The sequence below is a fragment of the Sinocyclocheilus anshuiensis genome, unplaced genomic scaffold (genome assembly GCF_001515605.1).
Source record: "Sinocyclocheilus anshuiensis isolate Anshui unplaced genomic scaffold, SAMN03320099.WGS_v1.1 scaffold976, whole genome shotgun sequence".
Lineage (NCBI taxonomy): Eukaryota > Metazoa > Chordata > Actinopteri > Cypriniformes > Cyprinidae > Sinocyclocheilus > Sinocyclocheilus anshuiensis.
In genome coordinates this window covers 1,731,555-1,745,460 of record NW_015552538.1, presented here as the reverse complement: position 1 = coordinate 1,745,460, position 13,906 = coordinate 1,731,555, and the positions used below count along the sequence as shown (strand labels likewise).

The following is a 13,906-nucleotide window of genomic DNA, read 5'->3' as shown; positions in this document are numbered from 1 at the left end:
TAGCGGTAATGTGACCAAAAATATTTAAGACCCATCGAATCCGAATTTAAGACATTTTAAGACTTTTTAAGGCCTTATATTAGGAAAACGTTATTTAAGACATTTTAAGACTTTTTAAGGACCCGCGGACACCCTGCCTTGTTCTAGATTCTTCTCTGCCTCACCCTGAGAATCACTTGTTCTATTTTACCACTTAAGTGTACGCATTGCAGAAGTGATTTCGTAGTACAATAACATTGTCTCTTTTTCTTGCAGTGTGCCTTCACCTAATTCAGTTGTTGTTAGTTTCACTCACAGTCTAAAAACTTCCCAGCCTAAACATCCTTTGACTGTAATGTATATAAACTCTGATCTGATACTGCTTACAAGGCAGCAGTCAAGACAGTGAAAGGTCACAGTGAAACTAAAAAATGAAAGCATGCTGACGCCACATTCATGCTAAAACACATGCATATCTTATTATGAATGATCAGTAGCCTAGCCATAACATGAAAATACCATAGTGGCTTTAAATGCATGCCCACACATAACCACCTATTTACTTTAAATCACGTTGCACTGCTGGACTCTATTTTTGCCCTGCAGAGTTAGACATGCAAGGGATGACCTAAAAGAGTGTATCTGTTATGTAAAATGTTTCTAAGCGATTTAAGGTGACATAGATGCCAAATCCCATAATTACAAAGAAACCTAAAGAGACACAATGAAAGTCTTATAGAGACTGAATATGAATTGTATTATTGTTTTTCGTTCAGTGCATTTTGCAACTCCTTTCTGTTGTAAAAAAAAAATTGCAGTGTCCATCCAACCCCTTGTAATTTTAAGAAATCTGAATATATCAAATGTGATAACACATACTAGTATTACTCACAATGTCACAGCACCCTCTATAGGTCTTAAAGGTATTTGCATCACTGAAATGAAATATTTTAATTTTGTAAAAAGTATTTTTCACACATGAAATAAAGGGATTTAATCATTTAAAACAATTGTTTATTTCTGCATTTCTTATTTCTTTCTTAACCCCCCCCCCCATTGGCCAAGAATGATAAATATTATAATTTACAATTACAGATGACAGACAGATGACAGTATTCTGTTTTTAATGTCTTTTTCCCACATATTTTTTTTAAATTTGAGTTTGGGAATTTGTGGCGTATAGTCTGTCAGGATGCACACCATCAAACCCTGGAAAAAATCATACAGAAACTATTACTTTTATACATAAATGCATTAACAATACTCACATTTTTACATATACAATTTACCATAATGGTCCACTTGTGGTTCTCAGCCTCTGTGAACACAAGGGAACGTGGTGAGTAGAAAACTTCATCGTCTACTTCCTCTGCTTTACGTGGGAGACAGTGCAGAAATGTCCAGTCTGGTGCAGCCACACTTCCTGTCTGTCAACCAATCAACAGAAACATAAAAACTACCATAATGGAATTAAAAGTCTGTCTATTTACAAAAATAAAGACTAGATTAGACCAGATGAAGTTGATGGACATTTCTCTACCTGCATGGTAATCTGGTAACCATGGAAATCTTTTAGTCTCTTCTTCTTCTCCTCCTCTTGGCCCATGCTCACCCAAGTGTCAGTAACCAGCACACTACTGTGCCGTGCTGCCTCCATTGGATCCATCAGGAATTGCAACTTGGTACCAAACTACAGCATGAATATCACAATTAGGTAAACGTACTGTAATTGGATACTGTAAATGAGCTAGGTATCATAAAAAAAATCATACAATATCAAGATTTATTGTGTTTTTGAAGATGATTATTAAAGACAAATAATCATTTCACATACACAGTCAAATGCATGGTAAATAAAGCAAACATTATAAAAAGATGCTTAATTATATTGTAGATCTTACGAGTAAAGCTGATCATGACTTCTCAGTCTATACCTGCTTAGACAGAAGCTGAGCCTCTTGAGTGACATTAGCATCTGGCTCATAACCCTAAAGACAAAAGGTTAATCAAAAGTATTATTTAAATTTTTTTTGGGAATGGTTCTATATGCATGTATAAAACAAATCTGAAGAAGGTGGACCTTGGGTGTGGCCACTTTTAGATTGACACCTAGTTTAGCCAATGACATCATAAAGGAGTGAAGAACATTGTTTCCATCACCTATCCAAGCCAAAGTGAGGCCTTTTAATGAGCCGTAGTGCTCCTGTAAGAGTGAAAAAGAACATGTGAGTGCATGTACTTGAGTGAATGTGTGTGTATGTATCAGTGAGTGAGTACCTGTAGTGTCGATAGGTCAGCCAGAACCTGTATAGGGTGGTAGAGGTCAGATAGGCCATTGATGACTGGTATAGAAGCATCTATATCCAGGTGCTCCAGAGATGAGTGACTATACACGCGAGCTAACACAACATCTGCCAAACCAGAGAGCACCCTGCCATACAAACATACCCACATATCAGACCATTTTAAGGCCTCGGCGAATTGTGTCTACATAGTGTTTACAATGTGTGTGAATTCAGACCTGGCCGTGTCTGTGGTGCTCTCATTGACTCCTAGATGAATATCCTGGGGTGTGAGAAAACATGGATGGCCACCCAACAGAGAAAACCCTAAGAGAGAAAGAGAGATAGAGAGAGAGAGAAACTGTCTGTGTGTCAAATCTTTTGTTCTGTACCCGTCCCTATTCATTCATTTTGTTCAGAGACCGCACTAATAAATTTAAGCCCTTTCACAGGCTCAAACTTTGAATGGCACCTGTTTCAGTGGCCATGCGGGTCCTAGTGCTCCTCTTCTCAAATATCATGGCAATAGATTTGCCTTGAAGTAATGGGACATACTGTACATAAATAGATGAATAAATGAACATTGTTTAAAATATCAGTCCTGAGAATGGGAATATTATTGATCAGTAACTTCAATAGTTGCAGTATGTTTTGCAGTACCTCGCCCCTGTGTTTTATTCGATGTTTAAGGTCAGCAGAAACCCACAGGATAGGTTTAATTTCCTCTGCATTAAAATCCTTCAGTGTTAGAAAGCTGCGACCCTCCAGGTTAACACTGTCCAGAGCTGCTTTTCCCACTCTGTAGTCATAAAATGCACATGATACTGTTGGAAAATTACTTGAGCATAAAAAAAAAACCTCAAATACCCTTTATAAAAAATAGTCAATAAAATAAAATTTTAAACAACATTTTTAAATTCTTATAAAAGCAGATTTTATGACTTCATAAATTAAAGGAATGGTGTATTTATATATTCAAAAATATTTTCCAAGCACAAAGATTATTTAAAATGGTTAAAAAGAAATTAGTCTAAAGAATACATGTTATGTTAAAAAGGCCATGTTATTAGCCAAATACTCTTTTATTCATTAAAATGTATCCATGAAGTCTTTTTTCTTACATTTTTTATGCTTAACTGATCAGCTTGTAACTTTCATTACATCCATGACTATTTAATTAATCCATTCTCTGTTAAGCATAATGCAATTTAATAATGAATATTATCAATGAAAATTATTATACAATGTCACTCAAAATTTTAGACAGCAGCAAAATTTCCGACTCACCTAAAATTCCTGCTTTGGCAACATTTTGCAAATTTCAGACTAAAATATATTCTGTTTTTGAAAGCAAACATTTTACTGACATAAGTAGGCCTATGAGCTCAAAGTGGCACAGCCAAATCAAATCATTTCCACACGGGGCGAAAAGGGGGCGGGACAAGTAACTGTGCGTGATGAGTGACAGCTCTCGTGCACGTACTCTTTTATCCCAGCCGCTTCCACAGTCCCTGCCATCGTGTGAAAAACCCTCTCCCTCTCTCTCTCTCTCTCTCTCTCTCTCTCTCTCTACACCTTCGTTAAATTATTCCATTAATATAATATGTTTCTTTTCTTCATTAATCAAATAACTGTAAAGTTACAACAAAGAGCAAACCCTGATTAGGTTTTTCTTTCTTTTCTCGGTTGCCAGGGTAACGTTTACTTCCGGTTCAGCTGTAACTCTTCAGCAGGGAACAGCTGACAGTTCAGGAATGTCATCTGCAGAACAGAGGTGATGACAGGAGAAACAGACACAGAAATACCAGGTAAACTGCGCCTTTATAGTTATAGAGATCTATCTATCTATCTATCTATCTATCTATCTATCTATCTATCTGTCTGTCTGTATGTCTATCTGTCTATCTATCTGTCTGTCTGTCTGTCTGTCTAGTTATCTGTCTATGTAAGTATGTGTATTTTACAAGCATGTGCTTGTAAGACTCACAGTATGTGACACCATAATCATGTCTTTGAGCTCCTAGAGCATTACCCACACAGGCTATTCTGGGAAGCTGGAAGCTTTCTGAGGATTTAAACGGACCATCTTGCTGAGCGTGTGGAGGTTTGCTCTTTGCTCCATGTGAACAACTGTTACTGAGGGCATATGTTTTCCTGAACTTATATGTTTCCTTATTGCAGAAACAGGTGCTGTATTCACCTTTGGAAAGAGTAAAATATCAAACAATGTACCCAGCAGGTTATGGCTAAAGAATGATATACCTGTGCACATCTCATGTGGACAGTCACACTCTGCCTTTGTAACAGGTTGTAATCTCTCTATACTCACCTTGTAATTTTGTAACTGTAGCTATATTTTGTAATAAAAGTCTCTTTAATTATCTCTTTTCAGAGCAGGGCCGTTTGTTTGTGTTTGGAAATAATAACAGAGGTCAGCTTGGTCTTCAAACCAAAGGACCGGTGAATAAACCAACCTGTGTTAAAGGTGAGACATAGACATGCATGCGTGCTGTTTTATAAAGATCGCACTTGGCTTTCTTATTCATCTTTTTATTTGTCTACCCAGTTCTTAAAGGGGAGAGAGCTCAGTTTGTTGCCTGCGGGACTGATCACACACTCGTAAGCACCTGTATGTAAAGCTGGAGTACAAAACTTTTGTAACATTATAAATGTATTTACTGTCACTTTTAATCAATTTAATGAGTGCTTGCTGAATAAAATGATTAATTTCTAAAATAAAAAAGTCTTACTGACCCCTATCTTTTGAATAATAGCAGTTTATCACAGAATTGTGCGTAAGATGAAGTAGGTAAGTGAATATATCTGTGGGGTTTCTCCAGCACAAGGGGAAATTTTTGCAGCTGGAGGAAACAGTGATGGACAGCTGGGATTGGGCCACTGTAATGACAGCATTTCTTTCCGGCGGCTCCAGCCCTTTTGTGACTATGCTCCAATCAAACTGCTCTCTGCAGGTGGCCACACCTCTGCTGCACTTACAGGTAACAATGATATGCAACTGATTATTTTCTATACTAGATATAAACCTACTATTGTAAATACAAATGCATTGATAATTGATATGGATTTAAATAATAAATCTGTAATTTTTTTAGAGGATGGCAGGCTGTTTCTGTGGGGTGATAACTCTGTTGGTCAGCTTGGTTTGGTGAATGACAGTCATGCCTTATTGCCTAAAGAGCTGAAACTGGGACAGTCCATTCAGTGGGTCTCATGTGGATATAGACACTCAGCTCTGGTCACAGGTGAGCACTTGTCAATCAACACTATTCACAAACATGAACATGAAAACCATGCTGTTATTTATTTTTGAGGAAGCACTTTAGCACCTGGCTAAATAAATTGTAGGGAATTTGGTATGTTTCAGATAATAGGAATGTTTTCACTTTCGGGGAGAGTGCAGACGGACGACTGGGTCTTTCTGCTCATCAGCTGGCCAACCACAGTCAACCTCAGCGAGTAGAATCTCTGCACAGGGTTCTGCAGGTGGCATGTGGAGGCAAGCACACGCTAGCCCTTACAGGTGATGGAAATATACACAACAGTGTCCTACAAACATTTGGACACTTCAACTGCATGACTTTCAATCCATCAAATACATTTTATTATCCACTAGATAACAAAATATCAAACCAAGAGGCATTTAAAACTGAAATCAAAACCTTGATATGTTGTTATCTAATGCAGTGACAAATGCAAATAAGTTTCCAAATACATCTTGAGGACACTGAATGCAGACCATATGATATCATACACTTACAATTGTCTTTCTTTCCCTTTTTTCTCTCGTTGTTTGTTTTGATGCTAATTATGTTTTTAACTCTCTTTCCTGTAGAGGATGAGTTATATTCTTTTGGCCGTGGGGAGTTTGGGCAGTTGGGGTTGGGGACACTTATGTTTTTAGCAGACACACCTGTTGCTGTTGGCCACTTCAGGAAAGGCAGGGTCACTCATGTCACATGTGGTGAAAACCACAGTGCACTAATAACAGGTAAAATATACACACTGTTAAATTAGAGCTGTCAGAGGATTAAAATAATTAACTGTGATTATCAGTTAATTAATTTTTTATTAAAGTGATTAACCTAAAATATAGTATTTACTTAAATTTGCATCTAAATATATTGTCATACATTTTAAAATGTGGTGCATTCAGTTTTTAATAAGTGGTATGTGGTAAGTGTAAGTGGTATGCAAATAAATCAAGCATCAAGTCATAAATCAAGTGCTAGTTCTGGCAGTCAAGCTTGCATCGACTGACTCTCAACTGATCCACAATACCTATCATGACATTCCTATATAAGGTCTATTCAGTATTATTCAGCAGCTTTATCGCTTTCTCAGGAGCAAATTACCCTTCTCCATCCCCAGCTCCTCCTTTCGTCACCTTTCCTCCTTTTGTAGTCATTTCATACACATTCCATTATTTTAGTTCACATTTAACAGTTTCAAAAAAATGAACATATAATTTATATAGGTTATATATACACATTTATGGATTATATAGTTATATAGTATTTAAAGGCACACATTCTCTGTTTTTTGCTTAAGACAGTGGTCTTCTCTACACATTTGGAGATGGCCGTCATGGGAAGTTGGGCCTTGGAGATGAGAACTTCACCAATCAGTTCAGTCCAACTGTATGCCAGAGGTTCTTTGATTACTCTGTCATGACTGTAAGTTCTCTGATACTTCCTTATCATGTTAATGTTTTCCTATGTATGTTGATCTAAGGAAATATCACATGAAACGGTGTATTTTTGTAGTTACTAAGTGCTGTGTTTATTATATTTGTGCATTTGTGCTGTAGGTGGCATGTGGTTCCAGTCACATGCTAGTGTTCACACGGCCACGGCAACAGGAAAGTGAAGAAGTATGTTTAGAGGATGAAGATGTTACCTACTCTTACCTGGACAGGTGTTACACCTCAATGTTACAGGGGCAACCTTTAGAGCATATTCCTGACCCAGCACCTGCTCTAGTCTCGCAACCCACCTTTCTCCCCTCATCTCTTCCAACTTCTCACCGCTGGAGCCTATCATCACGTGCCAGACGAAGACAGAAGGTAAGAAACTGACCACTTGAGTTAAACAAGTTAGGTGTTAGACTTCTTGTGTTCTATGTAGGTTCTATGGCCATCTATACACTGCAAAAGGGAGGTGTATAAGGGTGTGTGACGAGTGGGGGCGGGGCCGAGAGCCGTGGGAATGGAGCGAGGCCGGTGGAGTAATTGATAATGAGCGACACCTGCACCACTCACCGGTCTCGAGTCTCACTGTCGTCACTCCTCCTTTTATACTTCCGGAGCTCCTCCGTGGGACTCGAGACCGGTGAGAGGGCCCGGTGGAGTAATTGATGAGTGACACCTGCACCACTCACCGGTCTCGAGTCTCACTGTCGTCACTCCTCCTTTTATACTTCCGGAGCTCCTCCGTGGGACTCGAGACCGGTGAGTGGTGCAGGTGTCGCTCATTATCAATTACTCCACCGGCCTCGCTCCATTCCCACGGCTCTCGGCTCCGCCCCCACTCGTCACAGGGCATTTCTTTAGCTTTGAGCATGTAACGGGTTGATTTTTTTTTTAAACAAAAAATAACAGATCTCTACACTTTCTCTGTTATATGAGGGTCACATTAAAACTGGCTTGGAAACTTATTTCTATGCCATTCATGAATATATTTTATTCTTTTATCCTTTTCCTGACCTAGATTTTCAATCTTAAAATAAGAAAAATCCATCATAAAAATACATAAAAATAGTCACATAAAAATAAATTATTATAAAATTATATTATTGTAAAATATTCATCATTTTAAAAGTATGATCATCTAAAGAGTGAAATAACATAAATGTAATATTTTATTGTGTGAAAATGATGTGTATATATATTAAAGTTAAAATATATAATATATAGATATAAAGTTGAAAATAAAGTTATTTTCATATAGTTAGTGTACTACTTTACCAAGGAGCATGATGAAATATGAGACATGTGATGGGTAATGAAAACAAAGAAACATCAAGGTAAATACAGAACACTTTGTGTTATTTCAAGTCAAGCTGTATATTTAAATTATTAAATTATATGTGCAAAAGTATGAAAATATTATATAATTGTATGTGACATTCTGAATAGAAAATAAACTAATGAGAGTGTGAAAATATGTTTTGTGTGTGTGTGCGTTTCAGGAGAGCTCATCTGCACAGTTTGGCCCAGAATTTTGCAATCTTCCTCCTCCTACAACTAGCTTTACTGCACTAGCCCTGACAGGCAACATCTTACAACCCAGATCTCCGACAGACACTCCTAAACGCTTCAGAACTGAAGGCTTTGTCGAATCTGCTTCTACCTCAATCACACTGCCTGCCAGGACAACGCCATGTAAATATTTTCTTATTTTCCAATTTTGTATGTTCTCCCAAGACCTCTCTTTATCCATTTATTAGCTATCCATGATTCATATATCACTTACCGCAATTATGTATTCACTAAATATAGCTGTAAATGACCCAAAACACCAGTAAAAAACATGATTGTCAGTAATGACCAGCTGTCTTTCTTGTTAATACAGTCACACGGATCACAAAGAATGAAGAGGACTGCCATAGTGTTGGAACATCTGAAAACAGCATATCGGACAAGGTGCACAAAAGCTGTCACTGTGCTCAAGATGAAAAAATTAATTTTTGAAAAACTATTTATAATATGTATAATTGAGTTTAATGTATATTGTATAATTAAAGGGTGTAATGTTTGATTTGACAGACACATGAAGAGAATAAGCATTCTGGGATGGTGGAGAATATACCTCAACAGGTTCCACCCACCAAAGTACAGGCTAGTTCTGTTTCTCATTCATCAGTGACAGAATCTCCACCATCAAGCAACCTAAAAAACAAGAAGCCCAGGTCCGGAGATCCAAAGAACCCTGCCATGGCGGAGGAACATTCTTCTGTTACAGCATCACGAAGCAAAATGCAATCCAAAACATACAAGAAAACTATCAAGAGTACAAATAATAAATCTAAAAGTCAAGCAGTAGAGGTCAGATTATCTTCAGATAGAATGTCAGATAAGGAAAAGGAGGGAAGCAGTGAAACATGCAGTACTAATATTGATCCAAGGGACAACATTTCAAAAGCAGACAAATATAGTAAAGTTCAACACGCAGATTCCAGAGGTCAAGAGGTCACTGCTCTTGCTGAGATGGAGAGGAAGACCAAATCAAGTCCAATTGAAATTCAAAAGACTTTCTCCAGAAGTTCTCCAGTTCAGGAAGTTGAACAAGTTAGAACAACGCCCACAAAAGTTCAAGAGGTGAAATCTTCCAAAATCAAAGAGATGGGTATTCCAGTAGGAACTACAAAAAGGGTCAAGTCGCCAGTCAAGGTTCAAAACGTGCCCTCCGGCGCCATAGAAGTTAGCAAAGTTGAATCAACACCTCAGGCAGATGCTCAAAGAGGCATCAAGCCATCTCTTGGAAATGCTCAAGAGGTCAGATCAACACTGATCAACACACAAGAACAGGGAAACTTAACACCAGTCAAGATTCCAGCTAAAATGCAAAGCACCCCAAAAAAAGGAAAAGAAAAGAATGATGTTGACACAGAAGAAAGCCCAAGTGAACTTACACCAAAGAAAGCAAAAAAGAAGAGATCAGATGTGGAAAGAGCCCCGATATCACCAACACCCAGTCCTCTATCAGTTTCTATACCCACACAAATATCTAAAGCAAAAAAGGGAAAACCCGTGGAGTCTAAGAACTCAAACTTCCAGCTTAAACATGCAATGCCAGCACAAGAAAAAATAGAAATCAAAAGGGAAAATTATAGTAAAATACCTCAGAACTCTGATATATCATTTCCCCCAATAAAGAACCAAAAATCAGGAGGAACTGCAGAAAAAAGCCAATCAGCTTCCAATTTGCACTCGCCCACTGATAAAGTGCTTACTGAACAGAAGCATGAATTTCCATCTATTAAAAGCTTAGCTCCAGAAAGAGGCCACTTATTTTCCAGTTTATGGTCCAAAAACCAATCAGCAACCAATAAATCTTCTGCCACCAAAGAAGCCGAATCATCATCTGGTAAATTATTATGTACATCAAGTTCATCACCACAACACAAGCAGTCACCACTAAAAGAAAATAAATTTGCCAGAAAAACAGTTGAACCTAAAGAGCCAGACAGGAAGCCACAGGCTGAGCAGAGCATTATGGGTAGTGTAGTTTCATCACTACCAGCCATGGCTATAGCAAGTGCTGCACCACTACTGATAAAAGCAGCCAAAGTTCTTTCTGAAACCCAACCAGAACCAAGTATTGAAATGTCCTCACATGCATCAATGTCCAAGGAAACATCAGGAAGCAATATCCTGCTAGAACAGGAAGTGGACCAGGACAGCACAGTTCAGGTTGTATCAGTTATTAAGGAAAGGGATGACAGCATAATCAGACAGCAGAGTGCACAAGATGAACAAAATATGCTAGTTTCAAATGAAAACGAAATGTGGGTGAGTGGTGATGGAAAAATAGAGGAAGAGGAACATGTGAAGTATAGTGAGACAGAGAGAAAGGAAGAGGGAGGTGAAAAAGAAAGACTCGCTGAGGAAGAAGATGAACTTCAGGAGGTTGGGCAGGAAGAGGAGAACAGTGCTGTTGAAGATGAAGAAGAAAGAGAGAGTAAGAATCATGAAGGTAGAGGAGAGAGTGCTCAACAGGGAGAGGAGGAAAATGAAGAAGAGGAGGCAGAAGAAGAGGGAAGTGAGGCAGCCAGAGAGGAAGAGGATGACAGCAATAGCGGACAGAGCAGCAAAAGTGAGGGAGAGATGAGTAAAGGGGAAGAAAGTGGAGATGAGACTGAAAGAGAAGAAGGAGAGAAGAGTGAGGGACAAGAGAAAGAGGAGAGTGAGGAAGGAGAAACTGATGAGAAGGAGGAAGAAGATGACGAGAGTGCTGGTGAAGACAAGGAAGAGGAGAGGGAGAGCTGGGATGAGGGGAGTGAGAGAGAGGTGGAAGACGAGGAGAAAACAGATGCAGAGCAGGAGCAGGAAGGAGAGAGCAGTAATGAGGAGAAAACTGATGAACAATCTGAAAGCGGCAATGATATAAAGAATGAGAGGTCAGATGAAGAGAAAGGAGAGAGTGAAGAAAAGGATGAGAGTGAGGAAGAGGAAGAGAATGAGAAAGTGGAAGGAGAGGGAGAACAAGAAGAAAAGGGGGAAGAAGAGAGCGAAGAAGAGGATGAGGTAGGAAATGAAGATGAGGAGGAAAATCAAGAAGAAGAGAGTGATCATGAAGAGGAGGAGGAAAGCAGAGATCAGGCAAAAGAAGAGGAAGAGGAAGAGGGGGTGGATGAAGAGGAAAATAATGAAGAACTGAAAGACAAGAAAGATGGGGTCACAAACAAGAGTGAAGAAGAGGAGAGTGTGAGAGAAAGAGAAGAGCGACAGAATGAGGTGGAAGCTGAAGATGAGGAAAAAATGTCAGAGACAGATGGAGATGAAGACAGAGAAAAACAAGAAGGGAAAGAACAGATTGAGGAAGAAGACGGAGAAAAAGAAGAGGACAAAAAAGAAGGGGAAATGGATACAGCTGAAGAGAAGTTTAGAGAAGAAGAGAATCTTTACATTTTAGAGACACGGGAAACAGAAAGAGGAGATGAAGATGATGAGACAGACAAACTGAATGACATGGAGGAAGAAAATAATGAGGAAGAAAGTGGACATGAGGAAGAAGCAGAAGACAAAGAAATAGACCAGAATGAAGAGAATAAAACAACAGAGAGAAGTCAGAGGAAACAGAGAGAAACTAATGAAGAAGAAGAGGAGGGAGGTGAAGAAGTAGAAGAAGAGGAGGAGGAAGAAACAGAGCAGAAAAATAAGAATATAAAAACAAAGAAAAACAGAAGGAAACAGAGAGAAACTAGTGAGGAGGAAGAGGAAGAAGAGAGTGAGGAAGAGGAGGAAGAAACTGAGCAGGAAGAAAATAATATAAAAACAGAGAAAAACAGGAGGAAACTGAGAGAAACTAGTGAAGAGGAAGAGGACGAAGAGAGTGAGGAAGAGGAGGAAGAATCTGAGCAGGAAGAAAACAATATAAAAACAGAGAAAAACAGGAGGAAACCGAGAGAAACTAGTGAAGAGGAAGAGGAAGAAGAGAGTGAGGAAGAGGAGGAAGAATCTGAGCAGGAAGAAAAGAATATGAAAACAGAGAAAAACGGGAGGAAACCGAGAGAAACTAGTGAAGAGGAAGAGGAAGAAGAGAGTGAGGAAGAGGAGGAAGAATCTGAGCAGGAAGAAAAGAATATGAAAACAGAGAAAAACGGGAGGAAACCGAGAGAAACTAGTGAAGAGGAAGAGGAAGAAGAGAGTGAAGAAGAGGAGGAAGAAACTGAGCAGGAAGAAAAGAATATAAAAACAGAGGTAAACAGGAGGAAACAGAGAGAATCTAGTCAAGAGGAAGAAGAACAGGAAGAAGAGAGTGAGGAGGAGGAGGAGGAGGAAATAGAGCAGAAAGAAAAGAATATAAAAATAGAAACTAGTGAAGAGGAAGAAGAACAGAGTGAAGGTGATGAAGAGGAAGAGGAGGAAGAAGAAACAGAGCATAAAGAAAAGAATAATAAAAAAGATAAACATGGAAGCGATGAGGAAGAAGAACAGGAAGAAGAGGGTGAGGAAGAGGAGGAGGAAGGGGAAGAACAAGAATGTGAGGAGGAAGAGGAAGAGGAAGAAAAAAACAAAAAAGTACCAAAGCAGAGAGCCAAACCAGATGCGTTACCTCTGCGCAGACAGACAAATGCACAGAGAGACAGACAGAACACTAGACAAAGACATCAACAGAATGTTAAAGGGCAAACAGATAGTGGTGCTCAGGACCCTCAGTTCTGGAACAATGTCCTACCACAGTATCTTAACCTTAAATGATCCCAAAGTGTGCAGCGCACTACAAACACAGAGACCACCCTGAACATCTGCCTGTATATGGAGAGTTCACAGGCCTTGACATTTGAAAAGTGTTGTGGATCAGTTCTTTAAACAGGGAAACACAAAATGTGGTTGAGGATGTTGAAGTTAACGTATTGTATTCTGATTTAGTATAATATACATCCTTTAAAGGGCTGGTTGTTACTTATGTCTTTATGGGGATTCTTGAATATCAAGTGCCTTGACTGAAATTATTCCAATCATATTCAGTTATATATTGTCATAGTGTTTATATGAATGTTAATTTTCAAGCGCAAATGCGTGAAGTATTTATTTCTGTGTACACAAAGTAATAAACCACTGCTTTGGTGAACATTTTTTGTTACTGTTCTATTGACATTCCTTTTCCAAGACCTGGTCTGTCATTAACAGCATACCAGACTTACTGTAAATGATTGCTGCAATTTAAAAGAGCAAGAGAACAGACAGTCACGCACCTACAAACTATGATTTAACTGTAAAGTTAATAAGATTTTGCTCTCAAGAGCTGTTGCTAAAGAAAAGAAAAAGTGTGTTGGTTTCTTTAGTGAAGAAATGAAGTAGGCCTACAATGTCCTCTCACTCTGGATTTTGAGGTGTTTAGCTGTAGGCCTATAAGGCTCTTACATGGATTAAACGATTACACTCTACCTAAATCTCAAAT

The 13,906-nt window shown here is 38.7% G+C and overlaps 2 protein-coding genes across 7 annotated transcripts; one reads left to right on the top strand and one right to left on the bottom strand.

Moving 5' to 3' along the window:
- Nucleotides 1-1,034: 1,034 nt before the first annotated feature.
- On the bottom strand, nucleotides 1,035-7,336 carry otc (ornithine transcarbamylase). Of its 2 annotated transcripts, none has more exons than XM_016454291.1 (10): nucleotides 7,275-7,336; nucleotides 2,922-3,060; nucleotides 2,734-2,815; nucleotides 2,501-2,588; nucleotides 2,257-2,410; nucleotides 2,060-2,182; nucleotides 1,914-1,967; nucleotides 1,520-1,669; nucleotides 1,269-1,406; nucleotides 1,035-1,188 (listed from the first exon to the last, which is right to left on the bottom strand). In XM_016454291.1, the coding sequence occupies exons 1-10, from the start codon at nucleotides 7,319-7,321 to the stop codon at nucleotides 1,069-1,071; spliced, it is 1,095 nt and encodes a 364-aa protein (XP_016309777.1). In that variant the 5' UTR covers nucleotides 7,322-7,336; the 3' UTR covers nucleotides 1,035-1,068. The 2 variants fall into 2 exon arrangements, with proteins under 2 accessions (XP_016309777.1, XP_016309776.1); XM_016454290.1 differs by lacking the exon at nucleotides 7,275-7,336 and adding an exon at nucleotides 3,549-3,674.
- On the top strand, nucleotides 3,755-13,553 carry rpgra (retinitis pigmentosa GTPase regulator a). Of its 5 annotated transcripts, XM_016454286.1 has the most exons (14): nucleotides 3,755-3,782; nucleotides 3,955-4,069; nucleotides 4,443-4,568; nucleotides 4,654-4,746; nucleotides 4,828-4,890; nucleotides 5,102-5,260; nucleotides 5,375-5,524; nucleotides 5,647-5,802; nucleotides 6,115-6,270; nucleotides 6,831-6,955; nucleotides 7,090-7,344; nucleotides 8,469-8,661; nucleotides 8,852-8,922; nucleotides 9,046-13,553. In XM_016454286.1, the coding sequence occupies exons 2-14, from the start codon at nucleotides 4,039-4,041 to the stop codon at nucleotides 13,201-13,203; spliced, it is 5,736 nt and encodes a 1,911-aa protein (XP_016309772.1). In that variant the 5' UTR covers nucleotides 3,755-3,782; nucleotides 3,955-4,038; the 3' UTR covers nucleotides 13,204-13,553. The 5 variants fall into 5 exon arrangements, with proteins under 5 accessions (XP_016309772.1, XP_016309771.1, XP_016309773.1 ...); XM_016454285.1 differs by having other exon boundaries at nucleotides 3,761-4,069; XM_016454287.1 differs by lacking the exon at nucleotides 4,443-4,568 and having other exon boundaries at nucleotides 3,761-4,069.
- Nucleotides 13,554-13,906: the final 353 nt, after the last annotated feature.